The following is a 19903-nucleotide window of genomic DNA, read 5'->3' on the forward strand; positions in this document are numbered from 1 at the left end:
GTAAGAGGAATCTGTGGATAAAAGCGTAGGAAAAAAATTAATTTCTACAAAGTTGGCAACAAGAAGGTTTCACTATGCTCCAATTATAAAACTGGACCTTCAATTTTGATGGCACCTTCTATGGTTTTGAAGATCTTTTTGAATAGAAACATCTATACAGACATCAATGTAAAAAATAATAAAATACATACAATAAATTTGGGAAAGATGGAAAGTAAAAAAAAAAAAAAAAAAAAAAAAAAAAAAAAAAATATATATATATATATATATTATATATATATATTTTTTTTTTTTATACACACAGTATATAAACTTGACCTTTGGCAAACCTCATTTCAGTCCTTAGTACTCCTTTGCTCTTCAGTGTTGATGAGTTCTCAGATTTTTCTTTCTGAACCTCAATGCCCAGTTGAGTTATTTGAGCCAGTGCAAAGCTACAACGAACAGTAAGACTGAAAATCAGAAGGAAATTAAAATTAGTTTCTAGTTGCTTCAAAAAGCAAGAAAAATTTAACATTTTCCTGTTCTTACCGGAAAGGAGTGTCACGAAATATGGAGCTGTTCTGCAGACGTTGTTTCACCTCAATGTTGACCCAATAGATTATAATCCCATCTGCTACCTGCAAGACAACAACCAAACCTGGTCTATATTAGTCACAAAAAATACCACATGACTCTGCCTGAAGACTGGGGATGTGATGTAATTGATTTATATTTACCATGGACTGAGCACCACAATCAGTGAATGGAAAGCTGAAAGTGACAGCATTATTGGATCTGCTTTTGGGGTTACAATTGTGGCTTTGACCTGAGGGGATCCAGACTCCATCCAGGTTCAGAGGTGGGACTGTGGCATTCTGGAGGATGGTAATGTTGAACCCATCCCTGTTGCAGAAAAATTGTCTTGGCACTGGTGGATAATGCTTTTTGTTTGCCTCTGCAGAAAGCACACTGGTTAATTACAAACAGATTTCTGAAGCATAATATAACTGCACACTTTGAATTACTACCTTTAATTTTCCTTTCACAGATGAGAGGTATTGACTTGACAATTTCAACTCTTCCTCTGTCTGCAAGTGCCATGATGACAACAGTCAGACTTGTGATATATTTCTAATGAACGAAATTGCAAAGACAGATTGGAAGATGAAAAAAAAGCACATATCTGCTTTAAAAATAAACGCACAAACAGGCTCAGGCTCAAGATACATTTCAGCTTACTTGTCTTTTCACAAAACAGCCATGGGAAGCAACTGTTAAGATAATAAAGGTGTCACTTCCTCCAAAGAAGTAGTGGCACTGTTTTGCTATTGCAATGGCTTGGTAATATCCACGGTGTTCATCTGCGTGTAAATGTGAACACAAACAGGATCATAGCAAACACAACCACTTCAACGATATGTGGATACGATATATTTAAGTCTGGCTTACCTTGAACATAAATGGTGAAAGGAAGATCAGCAAATTGCACCTTTGATATGTTGACGGACATGAACCCATCATGGCAGAGCAATGTATTATTATTCATAGTGTTATAATCTGTTGCTTGAAATCGTTTTGAGCCAGCATGGGCTTCACATTTGAAAAGAAACGGGGATATAGAAATAAATGTCAACCAAACAAAGTGTGTACTGCAGGTCTCCATCGTTGGTCACAGGTGGAGCAGCTGCTTCTCATTTGGCTTAATTGGCTGACTCCCATGTGACCAAAAGCAGCTCAAAAACTCATACAAACCAGTGAGCCGGCAGTGTGGTGTAGTTGTACTGTAGTACCATGTGAGGGCCCTGTGTTCAAATCAACTGGTTTCTGGGACCTTCCCTCCAGTTAAAGACATTCAGGTTAACCAGAAACTATCTGTAGGTGTGAATGTAGTTTTGTTTTCATTTATGATCAGCCGAGGAACTCACAAAAGTCTCATAATGGATCTCAAAGTCAAACTTTTAATAATGTAAAAACCATTTATAAGCTTCAAAAGTACCTAAAACACACTTAACATACACGTTTGCACAGACATACTTGCATACTCTCCTTCTGCATACATTATGGCATCTCTGATCTTCATTGCTGAACTATTGAGATAGAATTCATTTTTGCATTGTGAAAGATGCAACTGATTTCTTAAGCTTTGTTTTGTGTGAAGATCTTTATTTGATGATTTTTTCCAAACAGTAAACAGGAAAATGAATAATCAGTAAAATGCTTCAACAGCTGTGTAAAGTCTTTGTTCTCTACAGATGGTTGAGCTGGTCTGTGCTTCTGTTGTAAATCGGGTTATTGTATTCATGATCTGAGAGGGAAACAGCAAAACAACAAAGAAGTGGGACAGCAATTCAGTGCACAGTATTATTTCATCCCGAACATGCCCAAAGAATGAAGTGAAGTCAACACTCACTTTCTTTGGCTTTCTTCTTCCCAAAACCTGCTGCAAAACAGAACGCAACAGTGAGTAATGAAAAGATACTAGCTATTAATAAAAGACAAATCAAAATTGAAATACCTCGGTGAGGATTCTCCGCCTGAGTAGACATGCCTTGTTGCCTGAGTTCACCTTGGTTAGCTGTGTAATTAAATGTATAAGTGAACCAGGCAGCATTGAAATTATGTAATATTATAAAAGAAAAGTGCTTGTATTACCATAATAATGTCGACTGAAACTTGCTTGTCGTAATCTGTTGATGAGTTCTGGAGAGGTGAGGGAAGAAGTTATTCCAGTTTGAATTATGTCTCATGTTATGTTATGTGTACATGTACAACCTTTGGTAATTATGTTTATCATTAAGCACCTCTATGAAATCTGTGTTTTGTTCTTTGACTTTGCGCCCTTTCAAAGTTACACTGGTTCAAGTTTGGATGGATCCCACTCGTGCTTTGAGTGGGTGGATTCCTGTCCACATCATGCAGATGTCCTGGTAGACTATGAGGGTATCTGGTGGGGTCACCCGGCTGGTTGGCTGGGTCTTGATCATCGTTCTCTAATATTTAAAAGAAAATCAATTAAAAATATTGACATGTACATTAACATTTTAGGTTAGCAAGGTGAATCAATGGATGGAAGAAGAGCTGTGTGAACGCACCATAAACAAGATTACTGTTGTCTGCTCCTGTAGGAAAAAGAAACACATTGTGGATAGTGCATCACATGTACTACATAGTATACAGTTGAGTGAGAGAGAGAGAGAGAGAGAGAGAGTGTATGTTTTTAACTGTAGATTACCTCTCTGCTGTTCATGGACTGTCACTATTCCTGTTACTGCTGGTGGAGCACTGGCACCTGTAGTGGGACATTATATGCAGCAACTTGAATGAATACTTTCACACATAATAGCAAAAGCAATTTGTTTTCTTGGGCTCATAAATGTCTCATAATATGACTGATTAAACATCTAGACATACAGTATGTCCCTCAAGCAGAAGGAGAAGGATTGACTTAAATAGTGAGCAATCCTTTAACAAAACTAGGAGGGCACTCAGAGAGCACAGATCTCTGCCAAGGCTAATATCAAAACAACATACACCAAATTCAAATTCATAGTAAATGATCCCAATCTGCCCCAAAATTTAATGGGTTCTTCCCTGATCCATGCCCAATCCCTCTACCAAGTTTGGTTCAAATTGGTTCAGTACTCCGCATAATTCTGCTGACAAATAAACAGACATGGGTGAAAACACAACCTCTTTGGCAGAACTAATTATGCAAATGACACAATCAGTATCAATAAACAACCTACTATATATTCCTTTTTCTGTAAAAATAACTATGTACCAAGAAACAATCCACAGAAATGGATCTAAAGAAAATGGTAAATTATGAAATTTCTTACCTACAATATCAGCACCTACAGGATTGTTGGTATTGTCTTGTGATCTGTTCTTATAGATTACTGAAATAAAAACAAAGTTTTAAAATAACCAGTCACCAATCCATTTATCGAGCAATCAAATGCACCACACACCTTTCTTCTATCGACAGCTGTGGGGTGAATGTGTGAGACAGGGCAGGTACTCACAGTAACTGCAGCTGCTCAGCAGGATGAAAGCAGCCACGCCAACACAGATGTAAATCAGTAGCAACATTTCTCCTCTCAGTGTATCTGCATCTGTGGTTTTAAAACAACACCTTTCACAGGAAACTCATCGTTTGTCCGCCCCAATGTGTTCGGCCTATGAAATTTGTGACCATAGATAGGAAGAGGCCCCATGTCTCTCTCACAGCCTGCTGCTCAGACTTCAGAAAATATTACCATACAACCTCCAAACAGAAATCCACTTACCTGTTGCAGCAACCAACTCCACCTGAAGACAGTCAGTTCCCTGCTTACAGTAATAACAACCCAGGTCAGAGTACTGAAGTTCATCAATGCAGATGGAGTAGTTTCCTTCTGAGCCCTGATTTGGAAAAGCTTTCACCCGGCCGCTTTTTGGGAGTAGGAACTTGATACTCCCTTTAGAATTGAGATGCACCAGTTCCATCGCAGGAGTGTGGGCCCATGACACCCAACTGAAGTTGCTGTTTGCAAAGGTGCATGGAAGAAGCACAGACGAGCCAAGTGGAGCGCTGACTGTGTGCGTCTCACAAACTTCCAGAAGCTCACAAGATACCTCATTGTGTAGGTCATCTTAACGGGAAGAGAGAAAAAAGTTTTCAGGTTTAAGGCCACTGAACTCATGCTCAAAGAAGTAAGTAAATGTAACTGGATTACAATTATAAGCAGAAAAATAAAAAAAATATGAAAATGATAAACATGAATTACAAACACTCTTAAGCTATCATCTTAGTTAATATACAATGTGTATTAACCATGATATTATGTTCACTTTTTGGACCCTTTGATACTGTTCAAGTCAAATTGACATTATTGGGATTTTAAAAGCAATACAGAAATAAGAAATTACATAAAAAATCCTAATGAAACCTGAAATGAAACAATGTTTCCATTGATTTTATTATTTTTACACAAACAATAGAAACAGACCCAAACCTAGATTGTTTTAGTCACTGACTAAGAAATACATCTCTCAAAAATGCCTCAAAAATAATTTGCAAATGCAGATGATTTACAACAAATAGAGACACAATACAAAAACTAAATGTACACTGATTTAGTCGCTGTTGATGAAATGCACAACACCTAAAATAATCGATCGCTACCCCTAACCCATCTATGTGTCTCACTCGCTTCCAATATTAGCTTCAAGGCCGTCTCAGCAGACTTTTTCGCTTATAGAGGATTGAGTTTGAAATTTCCTATATACTGTGATGTAGTTATTTAGCTGTTTTGCCCCTCCCGCGATGTGTATGTGTGAGAGGTACAGTCCGGGGAAATGTTAAAAGTTTTGGAAAAACACAATGCAGGTTCCCACACAACAGACGGGAAAAGAGAGCGGGAAAGTAGAAGAGCAGATGCTTCTCAGTGCTTGGATTGTAACAATGTAGCAGGAGTTGTGTGGGGGGTATTAAAGTAGTGTAAAGTGTACTCAATTTTTTTAAATTATTTTTTTTATCTAACATGTCATACACAGATAATGAGCCAAGGGCACACAGTTTCAGGTTGAAAAGAAATTATCCTTGTAAATTTGACCTCATCAGAGTTAAAGTGAAATAAAAACGTATGATCAAACAATTAAATTAGCGAAAGAGACGTTTTATGTATTGAATGTCTTAAAACAAATAATATTTAATTCTCTAATTTCTGAAAAGGACTTACCATTCGATGACACACACATGAAGCACACGGCTAAAGGGAAAATCCACTTGTCAGTATTCATTGTCAACACCTCACACTGTGAACAGTACTACGATAATGCTGCATGTTAACCCCTCTAAGCATCATGGGACAAAACCACAAGACCATCACAGTTCATTTTGTTATTTACGGAAATGCTTTACTGTTTCAGTTTCACATGAGCAGCTAGATCACATTTACCAGTGAAGATCCCATTTAACAATGGAGGAGCCAAATGTTTTATGTATCAATTTTTGTTTGCAAACTGTATGGTGATCATGTCAAATACAAACTTCAAATTCACATCAATTAATAAGTGGGTTGGTAGATGAAGGCTAAAAAAGCTGTGACATGACATTGCCTTCAGACCACTTCCTGTTGAAACATGCAGGGGCTTCCAGAAAAGGAGGCTGTGTGATGAAAGCAGTTAAATAAGAAGGTTTACTATCACCTAGGCTAAAATCAAAGCAAAAGCACACAATTTAACCTCAATTTTACAACTTTACGGTGAGTCCTGCCTTAAATCCACATCTCACCCTGTAATTGAAACTAAATACTGATATTTTGACCCAAAAGTACATTTCTAATGAAATTCTGATTAAATACAAATACTCATGCTTCTAAAAGCCAATTGTCAGTGCTATAGCGGAAGAAAATGTCATGAAGGTATTGCCATTTTTATGTCTATGTAACTTCTTTCATTACTCAAAGCTACACATCTGCAGTGTTGTGGTAACATACTGCTGGGAGTCTCTTCTGATATCTCATTGTGTTTGATATACATTTTTTATCTTTTACATTCACCATGGTATTGGATTACTTTGCGAAAGTGAGTGTGGAGAAGTTAAGATTGAAATGAATACTCTCAAGAAATATGTACAAGGTTTATTATGTAATTAAAGGAGAATTCGGTTTGATATTACACTTCCATAAAGTTGGGGGACTTAAAAGATTAAAAAATAAATAAAAATAAGCAGAGGCAGAGATATGCGAACTTTTACTCTCAATGCATCAAACACAAAAAAGACTTGATCCTGCACCTCCCATAATGCCATCTCATTAGGCTGTATAGTACTCTTCCTCCCGAGCTGTATATAATTATTGTTTTGGTGATTAGCATAAAGTGAGCGACAACTAGCACTTTTCCATATGCATTACAGTAAATATCCAGTCAGAGATGACATAAATAAGTAAAGGAAAACATTAACATAGGTAATAACATTGTTCATGTTTAGACGTTAGATTCACAGTTACGGTCAAAATAATTTTGAGCTTGTAAAGTAATGTTCACAAATAATTCCAAAGTTTGTAGTTGTAAAGCAATGTAATTTTTCACACATGTATGTGCTCTAGGATTACACTGGACTTGACTTTATGAATATGAGCAAAGCAGGAGAAGCAGTCAGCGGGTTCCATTTGAAAGGATTTAATCTTTTGCTTGCAGTCAGTCAGGTGTGAGTGGTTACAGCCACACACAGGTCAAATTCTATCATATTATCTTGAATAAAGAGACAAACAATTCTAAATCAAAATCAGCACATCAATACATTCGCACTCTAAATATATAGTCATGTGAGAACAAACCAAGGAGATTAGATGTACTACCTAATGACAAAATAAAGACTACTTGAGGAAATATAATTAAATAATCTCACTCAACGCACTCAGGAACAAAGGTGAAATTACAGAGGGAACCAGCTCAGGTGAAGGGCAAAAAGGGAATGAGCTCAGGACACAGAACAATGAACACTCAAGACACCTCTGTGAGCTGCTAGCACACCTGTTCTCCTGCTGCTCTTCAGCCCAGCAAAGACAATTAAAAAGAAAATACTGCTATCCAATTTGCATTCACACACTCATGTGGGCGTTCTATGAATGAAAATCATCTATACATTAAATCTGTGAGCTGTACTCCAGCATAGTGTTACTAAAAAAGGTGTCAAGATTAGTAATGCCGTTTATGCCAAATTCATTCCCCGCCTATGTCATGTAAAAATTCAAAATTGTAACATCAGATAATTTTTGCCTCTTTTTAAATGGCAGTAGTGAAAATTATTCATTGTCAAAATCTGTTGTGTTGTGGTTTCAGAATGATTGAGACAGAGAACAATTAGATTCAAGATTAGATTAGATTAGATTTTTTTCCCCTGGGAATCAACATGTTTTTCCCCCAAATGATGTACAAATGGCTTGATACAGTAAATAATGCAATGTCTGATGTTTGAATGGGGAAAGAAGTTCCCCGCGGAGAATGCCCCTGAATATCGACTTAAGTTGGTGCTCAGCTCTGAATTCAATGTCAGGCTTTGCCCCTGATACATAACTACAGAGCTCAGATGATGCAGCTGTTTTATTGACTTTGACGACCCCTTGGCCTTTCGTTTGGCGCAACCATGAGACTGACAATTGTTTTTTAATGAAAAGACTCGAACGATGCACGCGTGTCTTTTTTATCGTTTCAGCTCAAATGAGCGTATTCATCAAAACAGAAATGTGTCCAGGAGCAACCGGATGTCACTGCACATGTCCTCACTGAGAGAAGACCAGTATTATTTCGAAAGTCTTAACCGGATATTGTGCATGTTGACGGTTATTGTTCATGGGAGGTGGGGGAGTGGGGGAGTGGGGGGTCCGCCTCCCGCAGACTGTGGTGCACTGACATCCCACTGGCCGCACACTGCTCCAGGATGGCCGGGAGCTGTTTGAAAGGACGTTTTCTTTCCGTATTTGACTACAAAACGGAAAAATATATTGTCGCCAAAAATAAGAAAGTTGGGGTTTTGTACAGAGTTATTCAGTTATCTATCATCGGTTACATTATTGGGTAAGTGAATTTCTTTTTTACCCTTTACCTCCTTCCATGTGACAAACTGGAGTCTATAAATGACATCACAATAAAAACATTTAGAAAAGAAGTTTATGTCTTTGAGTTAAGTCCCTAGAGTGAGTTTATATTGACCCTAGTCGTACTGATAATTGTATATCCTATTATAAATAAATGACTTAATAAATGTAACATTTACATAAACATATTGGTCACTGATTAAAGACTAACAGAGAGCCTACTACACCTACATTGTTCAGTTATAGACCATGGAGATGTTTCAAGGCTTGATTAAGTTAATGGGCTGTAATTATTATACATTATATATATTGTTGGTGCTATAGAGGACCAAGTGACAGGACCAGCTTGCCACTAATATCCTTAATAGAGCCTTATTTTATTGGCCAATTTAGATCACAGATACAGTAGGTACAAAGTAGCCTACTCAGTGCCTTGTTCAGTGCCCTGTAGCAAAAGCCATAAATAAAAAACCTATAGCAGACCTAACACAGAAAATAAATTGTGGTCATGTAGCACCTTTCTAAAAGCAGAAGTCAGTCAAGTACTTAATGTATAAAATACAGAAAATATAAGAATAACATTTTAAATTTAAATTTTATTCCTATTCCATGCTTGATATGATGCAACAGTATCACAGCAATGCTACTCCATGTAAGAATATTATGACTATAGTGATATCACAAAAACTACTGAAAAACACTGCATGTTTCACACAAACAATCTGAGAACTAAAATAACACATCTTTAAGCTGTTAAATTTTTACGTCATGCAACTTTTGTGGGTGTCAAGAGTCAGAATAAACAGGTGGTTTATTCTGAGAGTTGCTCTCATCCACAGGTGGGTTTTCGTAAGCAAGAAAGGCTACCAGGAGACAGATGAGGCCATACAGAGCTCTGTCATAACTAAACTAAAGGGAGTCTCCGTGACTAACACCTCTGAGTCTGGTCTGCTGGTGTGGGGACCGGAGGATTACGTCATTCCACCACAGGTGAAAACATTTACACAGTATGTGCAGACCATCAGGCCTATTACTAGAAACTTAAGTTTCATCTTTAGCCAGCTACATTATTTAGAATAAGAACAAAGGCTAGGAGAAAGGGCATCCACACACAGGTGGTAGGAAACTAAATGTCTCAACAGTCGCCCTGCATGAAAAAATGCAGCCCTCTCATGTGGGTATTACATAAAACAATACAGACGGACTAAGGGCTGAGGAGGGAGAAAGGCAGGCAGCAGGGGTCATCATGACATGATGTCCATATAAAGTCCAATTTACAGTGTGTGTTTCCTCTGCGTGTAGGGTGAAGCTGTTCTGTTTGTTGTAACCAATTTCTTAGAGACGCCAAACCAGAAGCTGGGATACTGTGCTGAGGTAAGAATATTTTGTAGAGTTGATTTAAATGTAAATCACTGACTGTATGTTAAACCCCTGTGGTACTCTCTGTGACTGTAATAGAAGCTGTCATAATGAATGGTATCTACTGTAAATCACTATTATGGCTTATGGTCCAGTATTCTCTTCTTTTATAATATGCAAAAAGACGTTTTACGATACATAACCCAAAACAATTAACATAGACAGATAATCAATCCCAAAAATATCTGTTTTATTATCAGTATGATTGTTTTAGGGAATTAACTTTGCTTGGTCCTGAGGGCAAGTAAGAGATTCTGTTTTCAGTGTTGATGCTGTTGTTATGTGGACATGCTTTCATGTCTTCTTCCCATTGCGTCTTTCTAGCAGTTAGTCACCAGGACGCACCACACGGATTTTTGAGACAATCATATTTTGTTTGATGTAGGAATACTAGTGAGGTTTCTGTTAAGAGAATCAGCTTGCTGCAGGGCAGGATGTGCCGTTTAGACACTGTGTTCTCTACGCAAACTCCACTCAAACTCAGTTTCAAGGCATCTGACTAACTGTGTTTATTTTAAAGTTATTTTATTTACTCTCCACTGTTTGACTTCTGATCATGTGGAAACTATTCCAGTCAGCCATGTCTCAGAGATACAGTAGGCCATGTATGACTGAGGTTAGAGAGGAGCTGGAAATGACCTGTCCTGTGATAGTAGAGCTGATTGAAAATCATACATTAACTGAAGCTTCTCGTTGCTCACATGATATTTTCTAGGTTCAGGTAACTGGAGAGACAATTCAGAGACATCTACTAGCAGAAGCACCTCAAATCAGCACAATATCACAGGATGATCAAGACTCATAATTTATATAAATTCAACAAAAGCAGTAAACAGAGAAACAGGTAGTAAGAAGAACTATGGCTGATCTGTTGTCCCTGATTTTTGACAACACGTGGCTGGTATATGGTGGCAAAGCCATCAGAACACTGGTCCACATTTTCTTCAGTGTTAGTCATAACAAAAGACTTTTAACTTTTAACAAAGGCTGACACCCCCCTCTACTTTCTATGAGTTTGTGTATGTGTGTGTGTCAGTTATCCTATTTCATCATTTCCCCTCAGCTTTATCTTTAGCTACAAATTTCCAGAGGGTTCCTGGTATGTAAACTCAGCCTCTCTTGGTCAGCAGCCAAGAAGAATAGAGAGCCCGTACAAGCATTGCACAGCCATAAAACACTGCTCTTGTGTACGTTTCAGACTTCACCAATTGCAGTTCCCAGCCCTCATTCACGGGTGCCTATAAACAGCCACTAACTACACGTTTACTTCCATATTTATAGTGTTGCTAGAATCTCTCATCTTTATCTGAAAGTGTTCTTCGCTATTAACAGGACCCCAGAGTTTCTAGTAACTATTTTGTTAGACACTGTTTCTGTCCATGAAATCTATGAGAGTTACACCCTTTTCATAAAATTTTAATTTCTAAAGTAACAGTGATACATATGGAAATCCGTATCTATCAGATAAAAAGTACAAAGTAAGAATGATGCTCAAGAGTGAAAATTATGATACAAAATTTTTTTTTTTAATTACAAAATACAAAAACTTTAGCCTTACCATACCATGGATAAAGTCCAGGTGTTTGTATCTTACAGTGAATTGCAATACACCTGATTACCCGATCAAGCTCGCTGCTAAAAGATTTTTTATCCAACTTTTGAAAAAGTGGAGCTGCTGTTAAAAGTGTTTTCTTGAACCTCTGCTCTTTTCCTTTGACATTTCTTCCCAGAGTCCCAAAGTGCTGGATGGCCACTGTCGAGTCGACAGGGACTGTGATAAGGGAAAGATGGTAGTGGCTGGTAATGGTAAGAAAGAACAACTACTGATTTTTAATTGGCGATAAATTGCTTGACTTTGTCCTTTTCTCAAAGATATCTTGGGTCTAAATTCAGCAAAAAAAATTCTGTGTCAGTATTAGTTTATGTTTGTTCAAGGGTATGTGCTAAATGTAACTAAAATACTGTAATAATTCTCATTTGAACGAATTATATAGTATATATATATATATATATATATATATATATATATATATATATATATATATATATATATATATATATAATCCAAGCAGAAACTCAAATGTGTCTTTTCACATGTGATGAGGTGGATGACTTAAAGCAGTTTTAATCTGTTGTCTTTTCTTCAGGAATCATGAGTGGCCGATGCTTAAGAAAAGATGAAAGCTCCAATGGTACCTGTGAAATCTATGGCTGGTGTCCCATTGAAAGAAAATTCAAACCACAGTAAGGAGCAGCTCAGTCACATAAGTTATTGATTAGTTATTGATCACACTCCAGCTCTTACAAATACTGTACATAGCTGCCACTTTGCTATGAGAAACTTGTCATGAACTATGTCCCTTAACCTGCCTTACCAAATGCCCATGTTTTGTTTTTTGAGCAGAGGGCCTCTGCTGACAAATGCTGAAAACTTCACCATCTACATCAAGAATTTCATCCAATTTCCCAAATTCAAATTTTCAAAGTAAGTCCTCTTCTTCTGTGCTCCACACTCAGCATGACACCACTGTGTGCTGCTTGCTTAACTGGAAACAGGAGTTGAGTAAGGGAGCAGTGCACATTCATATACACTCTGTGCTGCTCTCTGTTTCTCAACTTTGAGGTCCAACGTTCTTGAAACAACTGATGACTCTTATCTGAAGAAATGTCGATATGACGAGGAGCTCCACCCATATTGCCCCATCTTTCGTCTGGGAGACATCACCCAGCGAGCCAGATACAACTTCCAGGACATGTCTACGTTTGTTAGTATTATACTTTTCAACTGCATATATTTAAGAGTTAGTGCATGTTACATAACTTAAACCCTAAATTGTACCTTCAACTAATTAATTTAAAGTCACAGCATGAGAACTGACATAAACATCGCTATAGTGAAGCACCTGTTCCAATGTAAAAATGACTGAAATATAAAAATGACAGTTTTGAATGGTTATTAACATGTTTTTAATGGCACATATGATCTATCTTCTGTTTTCTAGGGTGGCTCTATTGGCATAATGATAAGTTGGAACTGTGACCTTGACAAAGGCTACTCTCACTGCCATCCACAGTACTACTTCACTCGCCTGGACATCAGTGTCTCCAACACAACCATCGCAACAGGATTTAACTTCAGGTCAGAAAAATATTTCCTGTTCTTTTCAACAATTTAGATATTTTTATTTACCATTAAAAACATATGATTTGAAAGGGGGGAAATTCGAAAGTCATAAAGATTATTATTGTTTTTTGTATTCTTTTCAGACACACGCGGTATTTTAAAAATGCTACTGGTGAGAGTTATCGATCTCTGTTCAAAGTCTACGGTGTCCGATTTAATATCATGGTGCATGGAAAGGTAATTTAGATGCATTTTTCAGGGAGAATGCATGAACTGTCTACTCTGCATTATGATGTGTCATAATTTAAGTAATAATGCAAACAACACTGTTTTGTAATTTTATTCTTACATTACTCTTGTGGTTCATAGGCCGGGATGTTCAGCATCATCCCAACAGCCATCAATGTTGCTTCAGGACTGGCTTTGATGGGTGCTGTAAGTAACATGAATAAGTTTGACTTCATGTTTGAATTTTGTATTTTCCCAGTTATGAAAGTCTCATCACTGCATAAAACTTTTTAACAGGGAGCTTTCTTCTGTGACATGGTCCTTCTCTACCTAATGAAGAAGGGCAACTCTTACAGAGAGCGGAAGTTTGAGGACTGCAGGTATGATAAACAACACAGAAGTACAGATGCAGAGTTTTCTTCCTCTTTTTCTAAATATTTAGGCTTCATCCATTTATGATAAATAATATTGTATTTGCCATTTTAACTAAAACGATTGAGATCCTTCAATGCATTATCTTTATGTTCTGACATTAACATTTGACTGCTGACCAATCAGCAGCATTCATTTCTGATGTATTATAGCAAGCTGGATACTATGTAGCTTATTAGTTAGCTTTAATTGATCTTAAGCTATGGTGGCCTGGATGGTTCAACACAATGCAGAGGCCACAACACAAATACAAAAGCAACAGCACAAATGCAAATTAAGCCACAACGGATGTTATGCAGTGCACCGTATAGCTATAACAATAAATATGAAAATGAAAAAAGGATCACAAAAGTACATAAATATGAAAAAATTAATACACTGAAAAACATTGCTAATTTGTGACAATCTCGTAGAGACATTAATCAGTTATCTAGCAACAACGTTTCACTTACTCAAACTGCTGCATTGTGTTGACCCGTCTGGGCCGCTGTATTAAGCTGCTTTTGGCTAGTGTTATTCTGGTATGATACATTGCTTATCTTCAAAAGGTGTATAATTGTTCTCACATATTTGCCACCACAATCTGTCCACAGAAGTAAGAAATCAACATCTGAAGACAACAGTGTGGAGGACAAAAAGGCTGCCATGGAGCAGGAGAATCTGACGTTTTAGTCTTTTCACTGCGTTAGATGAGTTTGTAACATGCCCTTGTTGGTTGTAGCGTAACATTATAATAATGAAACATGCAGTGCAGTGTAACTTCTGCTTTACTGGTGTGGAGCTCTTGTAAGGTGAGGCATCATCTTAAAAATTGGTTTTTAAGTTGGTAGCATTGTAGAGCTTCAAAATGATGATTGAAAACGATCATGAGCAGATATTCCATTAACTTTATACCACCATAAAACAAGTGTGTTTTAGCAACATTGTCTGAGATGCATGCAGACCACTGAAGATTAAGTTAAAGTTTTGCTGTTTTTTTCAACCCAAACAACTATTCATTTGTGGATTTTTAAAAAAAAATAGCTGCGTTATATTTTTAAATATATAATGCAAAGTTTTTAGTCATCATATGAATTTGACCACTCCTTTTACTCCTTTTAGCATTTTAATAGAGGGTGTAAGACTTTAATCACTTTTCGCTGTCTCTAGTAATGACATTGTTTACTGCTTGTTTTGCAGTGGCTAATGATTCGTATGAATGGAATATACCTCATATGTGAATAACACTTTAAGTTTGTTTCTTCAGAGTGGTGCATCATTTATGTGATTTTGTTCAGTCAGTTTAGCAACTAAACTTTTATTTATTAATTGATACAGAAAAATAAAGATTTCAATAAGAAACATGTCTGTATCTTGAGTTCCTTTTTTATTATATTAATTGCAGTAGAAGACAATGTTTTCCACAGCTCCCATGTCTTGTTTTTTACTGTTAGCTTGCTAGTCAGTAGCTGTAGCACGTGAAGCTGATATGTAACAAAGCTCTCTCTTCAGACTGGCCCTACATGTAAAATATGTGTAAACACAATGACGCCTCAGGGTGTACACATGTGATCACTGAATTGCTTTATGACAGCTTGTTTATTGGCTTTTCTTCTGCCTGACTTTAACACCTATTTTTTATAAACTGCATAAATGATAGTGATTATGACAAAGTGGTGGTGAGCTGAACTCTTGACACTGTGGCAGCACCAAGTGCAGCACAGAGCACCTTATCATATATTAGGGACATTGGTGGGCTCACAGCAAAGTGACAGCACTCCCTTCGAGACGTAGGATTATATCTCATAAAGAGCAGGCCACAGCCTGAATTACCCAAGAACCTGATTAAGAATTTTTCATTTTATTTTATCTTTCTCTGTCCTCTCAGTAAGAAGAAGTGACCATCATAGGCAGCTCTCACCCCTGGAAATTAAATTCAAGAACAAGTAAATCAGGTTCTTTGTTAAATATTTATTTTGAGGGGAATGTAACCAAGTAAACAATCTTTCACCTCAACTCTGTTATCTTATTTTCACACTTTCACAGTCTTCTTTTACATGACTTTGTAACTTGCGGTTTTACACATTGGTGTATTTCCACGCCGACAAAGAGTCAGCACCTCAGTGTAAGCAGTTTTTATTAGAACGACTTTCTTCTGAAGAAATAACTCTGCAGACAGCGTCTTTTGTGGATATGCAGAGTAAGAGGGACACCGTTTCTGGAGAAATGTTTTGTTACCTTGTAAAGTATCTTTTCTAGAATGCTCTTAACAAATGACTCACAGTTGCAGCTGCTCAGTGAGTGCAGAGCAACTTGGACAACAACAAAAGCACAGATGGCACAGAAAGCATCTTAGAGGGCGCTAAAACCCTAAAAAGAAAACTCTGCAGCATACTTTGTAACATATTAGTGATTTCTAACTCGGTAAATGCAGATATTCACTATTAAAATAAATCTTACAGTTGCCACGTGAATGATCCTATTTCTTCAAGGACTTGTTTCCCTTCAGGGTTGCATCACTGAAAAATAAATATTCATACACAGTCTTTTGCCTGTCCCCATTCTTGCCTACAGATGTCACTAAAGGACAACTTCTTGCTCTAGTCATGTTTGACAATGCAGTCATTTACAGTCAGGAGAGTCAAATGAAAGGAAAGTTGCTAAAACTCTTAATGATTCTACTCAGTATATGAATCAATTTAATTAAATCCCAAAAGTGGCAGTTGGTTGAGGATTTTATCCATGATCGGTGAGTGAACTGAAGAGAGCATTTCCACATTTTACTGCAATTTAAGTGTTTTTAATGCTCTACATACCATAATACTAATGTACAAATTCAACAAAACAAACAAAATAACAACGGTAGATTGTAGTGTTGAAGGCAATATACATAGTCTAAAACTAATTTCAGTGAGTTAAGTCAGGTTTCATCATCATTGTTCTTAATGGAGCTGAGGCATCGAGTTATAAAAGTGCATTTGAGTGAGTAGACTCATCTGTTATACTTCATATATAAACCTTCACACCAGATTTGACCAGATATTACCTTTTAAGTGACAGGTTTTGTGTTGATAAGGAAATATTGAAAACTTTAAATTAATTTCATTATAATAGTGACAATAAAAGGATAAGTTTCATATGCAGATCTGATCAAAATTCAGGAAGCACAAGAGATACTGTAGCTATCTTCTCGTTTACACCGCCTACTCCACATTCTTTTGCCTCGTCAAAACCAGTGGCACCACATTACCCATTATGCAACTCGACTGCCAGTTTGGTTGGAGATCCATGTGTGTTATGTTTCTGGCAGGTAATAGCCCAACTAGCAATATCACAGTGAAACAACATTTAAATGATGTCAGGCAGAAGTATTGAATCTTTGATGACGCCCAACATCGAAACCAAATTGAAAGTGCTCGATATGTTGAATCAGATTTTCAACCATGACTGACACTGAATCACCACTTATTCACCCATTATCTAAAAGGGTGCCTAGGATTGAATTTTAGTTCTTCCTGATGGCAGCCAGCGCTTGAAAAATGGTAAAAGCATGGGGTGTGGTGATGCCTATGACATAACATTTGTTGCTGGTCTAGTTTTTCATGGGTACTGGCGTTAGGTGGATTCTAGCATCCCTATGAAAACAACTGCAATTACACCAATGACATTTTAGGAAGTTTTCCTCAATACAATACTGTGACACATCTTTAATCAAAATTAATGTCAATTACCATTATTAACTGAGTCAGGTGCAAATTATGCAAGAGGCTCTCATCAGTTTCAGTTACATACTGTTACACCTATTCCACATTGTTCTGTCTTGTCAAAACCAGTGGCACCACATTACCCACCCGGACACCCAGTACCCCAGTTGGCACACTGAGACAAAATGTTAGTTCAAGCATTTCTGCAGACCCAAACCAAGCAAATATACAGACTGCTGAAGTCTATGAACTTGCTCAGTGCTCAGACGTAAAGCTAAACTCTGAAATTTACAGGTTACATACAACAACATCATTAGCTCTAACCCACAGGAGAGGGTTAAGAACAACCTTAACCTATCCTCCTCCAACTGCAACACACACCTTGTTCAATTGCAAAAGTACAGCAGATTAAATTACTCTTTGTCTGCTTAGGTTTTGTCTTTTCTTAGGGACAAAAGGGCTGAAACTACATTCATTGGCATAGCTTGCACAAGGAAGTGCACAAGTCAGTTCTAGTTTGGTATGTTGTGTTTGTGCCAGTATAAAAGTGCCAGAGCGAGAGGTTTGTCCACATACCACCTGACAACATGAAGGTCCTGCTTCTTACGCTGCTGCTCCTGCTGCTGTGTAGCACTCACGGTGAGGGAATTTTGCTTTATATTTTTAGCATGATTTTTCCTGAAGTACAGCTCAACATTGGGTATAATTACTAAAAATCATTAACTATAATGGAACCACTTGATTTGATCACTAATGTGTTACTCCTGTGGACAGACATTGTTTCTTTGAAAACAATACAAGAAAATGTCTTCCGTCATTGAGAAACTATCCAGTGTTCGCTGGATACTCAATCAGCCCAATATCAAAATTATAAATATTGATGTTACCTTCATGACTTCACAATATTGTGAGTGATAGACAAAAACCCTAAATCTATTTTTGATGGATTTTGTCTTCTCTTCAGTGCTGACGCTCAGATGCTACACCTGTGAAAATGAGAATGACGACATCTGCAAGATGGTGACACAGTGCCCTTCGTCGGCTCAGTACTGCAAAACCACCCAGGACGGTACATAGGACTCATTCTGCTGTGTTTTCTTTGTTTTAATATGTGTTTATATTTTTAGGAAAAACCCATATGTTTGTTTGTTGCAGGTATTTTGTATTTTTTTGTAATTTTTGTATCTGTTTTACAATAGGTGACAATTTGTATCGAAGCTGTGAGGAACTTTGCGTAGAAGACTTTTTCACAAGCTGCTGTGACGAGGACCTGTGCTAAACCTGGGGCATCACTCGGCAATCACTTTCACTTTCTGATTAGTCACAGTAGTATGAAAAATTTAACTTGAGAAGTGTGAATATGATCAAATGAAATATGAATGATTTGTTACTTTATCAAATTTTATCGTGATGATCCTGTCATTGATTTTTCTTGCTTATTTGAAGAGTCTGCTTGAAATCATTTCGGGTAAACTTTTGACTTGATTGTTTAGCCTCATTGATCATCCCATAGCCATCTTAAACTGTGCAACCCACTGTAGACACAGCCATGATTCCTTTAAAAAACTAGTGCCAGTGGCAAAGCAACTACACATACACACACACACACGCACATACACACACACACACACATGCGTGCACACACGCACACAAACACACACTTAATCCCTTCCTGTTGTCACTCAGTGGGTCACTTCAACAGCTTACCTCTATGTGGGTCGTTGTCTCTTACTGCTGCACTGTAACGCTGGACTCCCTTTAGAGTGTCATCTGTGTCAAACTCAATAAAATGCTGAATAATAAATATTTAATTGATCAAAATTGTTTGTTTCAGCTGTCTTTTCTTGCAGGTAAGGCAGGAAAAAAAACTCTGATGATGTCTGACGATTTAAAAGGGTTTTATAGTTATTGAGCCATATGAGCCACATGGGTTCGATAACATGTAGCTAACATGTATTGACTGTATGAGTTCGTCATGGGTTTTAGTTGGGTGGATTCTTGGCCATTACTGGCAGTGTAGAAAATATCTGTCTTCCGGTTAAAAAGAAGTACATAAGTTGTCTGTCCAAGCAGTTTATTATGACTCATTATGTTTAACTGTTTGGTGACTTTTAGCCACCCAGTAATTATGATAGTAGCAAAGGAGGAAGTCAGTCCTGGTTTTTTCTTTACCAGAACCCAGATGTAGATGTAGATCCATTGAGGTGACGCAAGAAAACTTATAGTGCCATGCTATTCCACTGATTGACAGTTGTTAGTGATCCTCATAGAAATGAAGCAATGTCAATGGTTTTGGGATGATGGGGTTTCCAACACCACCCCAACCATCCAACATGCAGTTAGGACAATTATAAGTGGGGACCATGTTGGGGATGGAGCAAAACTATTCTTCTTTAATCTAGACAATAAAACACACAAACAATATCCACCCAAAGAGTCTAGTTTATGCC

General features: G+C 37.4%; 3 protein-coding genes across 5 annotated transcripts; 2 read left to right on the forward strand and 1 right to left on the reverse strand.

Annotated features, from left to right (window-relative positions):
- Window positions 1–1920: 1920 nt before the first annotated feature.
- LOC130167979 (uncharacterized) lies at window positions 1921–5769 on the reverse strand. 3 transcript variants are annotated; one of them, XM_056374532.1, is made up of 11 exons: window positions 5706–5769; window positions 4272–4616; window positions 4008–4097; window positions 3822–3881; window positions 3215–3271; window positions 3075–3101; window positions 2784–2972; window positions 2635–2682; window positions 2498–2557; window positions 2393–2419; window positions 1921–2287 (listed from the first exon to the last, which is right to left on the reverse strand). In XM_056374532.1, exons 1-11 carry the CDS (start codon window positions 5764–5766, stop codon window positions 2229–2231), a joined length of 1023 nt encoding a protein of 340 aa, XP_056230507.1. In that variant the 5' UTR covers window positions 5767–5769; the 3' UTR covers window positions 1921–2228. The 3 variants fall into 3 exon arrangements, with proteins under 3 accessions (XP_056230507.1, XP_056230506.1, XP_056230508.1); XM_056374531.1 differs by having other exon boundaries at window positions 2393–2422; XM_056374533.1 differs by lacking the exon at window positions 2498–2557 and having other exon boundaries at window positions 2393–2422.
- A 2616-nt stretch (window positions 5770–8385) lies between these two features.
- LOC130167955 (P2X purinoceptor 5-like) lies at window positions 8386–15084 on the forward strand. The gene is made up of 12 exons (XM_056374510.1): window positions 8386–8547; window positions 9407–9557; window positions 9870–9941; window positions 11717–11792; window positions 12134–12230; window positions 12391–12471; window positions 12610–12751; window positions 12989–13125; window positions 13254–13347; window positions 13480–13545; window positions 13636–13718; window positions 14364–15084. The coding sequence occupies exons 1-12, from the start codon at window positions 8411–8413 to the stop codon at window positions 14440–14442; spliced, it is 1215 nt and encodes a 404-aa protein (XP_056230485.1). The 5' UTR covers window positions 8386–8410; the 3' UTR covers window positions 14443–15084.
- Window positions 15085–17990: 2906 nt separating this feature from the next.
- On the forward strand, window positions 17991–19274 carry ly6d (lymphocyte antigen 6 family member D). The gene is made up of 3 exons (XM_056374547.1): window positions 17991–18092; window positions 18418–18522; window positions 18653–19274. The coding sequence occupies exons 1-3, from the start codon at window positions 18041–18043 to the stop codon at window positions 18730–18732; spliced, it is 237 nt and encodes a 78-aa protein (XP_056230522.1). The 5' UTR covers window positions 17991–18040; the 3' UTR covers window positions 18733–19274.
- The last annotated feature ends 629 nt before the right edge of the window (window positions 19275–19903 follow it).

Source organism: Seriola aureovittata, chromosome 4 (assembly GCF_021018895.1).
Source record: "Seriola aureovittata isolate HTS-2021-v1 ecotype China chromosome 4, ASM2101889v1, whole genome shotgun sequence".
Taxonomy (NCBI): Eukaryota; Metazoa; Chordata; class Actinopteri; order Carangiformes; family Carangidae; genus Seriola; species Seriola aureovittata.

What these genes read in the sequence shown, in the direction of transcription:
- LOC130167955 (XM_056374510.1), top strand. Translation starts at nt 8,411, where the DNA reads ATGGCCGGGAGCTGTTTGAAAGGACGTTTTCTTTCCGTATTTGACTAC. An exon ending in CCCAAATTCAAATTTTCAAA is followed by an intron (nt 12,472 to 12,609) that starts GTAAGTCCTCTT and finishes CTCAACTTTGAG; the next exon opens with GTCCAACGTTCTTGAAACAA. An exon ending in GACTGGCTTTGATGGGTGCT is followed by an intron (nt 13,546 to 13,635) that starts GTAAGTAACATG and finishes ACTTTTTAACAG; the next exon opens with GGAGCTTTCTTCTGTGACAT.
- ly6d (XM_056374547.1), top strand. Translation starts at nt 18,041, where the DNA reads ATGAAGGTCCTGCTTCTTACGCTGCTGCTCCTGCTGCTGTGTAGCACT. An exon ending in GCTGCTGTGTAGCACTCACG is followed by an intron (nt 18,093 to 18,417) that starts GTGAGGGAATTT and finishes TCTTCTCTTCAG; the next exon opens with TGCTGACGCTCAGATGCTAC. An exon ending in CTGCAAAACCACCCAGGACG is followed by an intron (nt 18,523 to 18,652) that starts GTACATAGGACT and finishes GTTTTACAATAG; the next exon opens with GTGACAATTTGTATCGAAGC.
- LOC130167979 (XM_056374531.1), bottom strand. Translation starts at nt 5,766, where the DNA reads ATGAATACTGACAAGTGGATTTTCCCTTTAGCCGTGTGCTTCATGTGT. An exon ending in GGAGTTGGTTGCTGCAACAG is followed by an intron (nt 4,098 to 4,271) that starts GTAAGTGGATTT and finishes TTAAAACCACAG; the next exon opens with ATGCAGATACACTGAGAGGA. An exon ending in TGTAGGTGCTGATATTGTAG is followed by an intron (nt 3,272 to 3,821) that starts GTAAGAAATTTC and finishes GTCCCACTACAG; the next exon opens with GTGCCAGTGCTCCACCAGCA.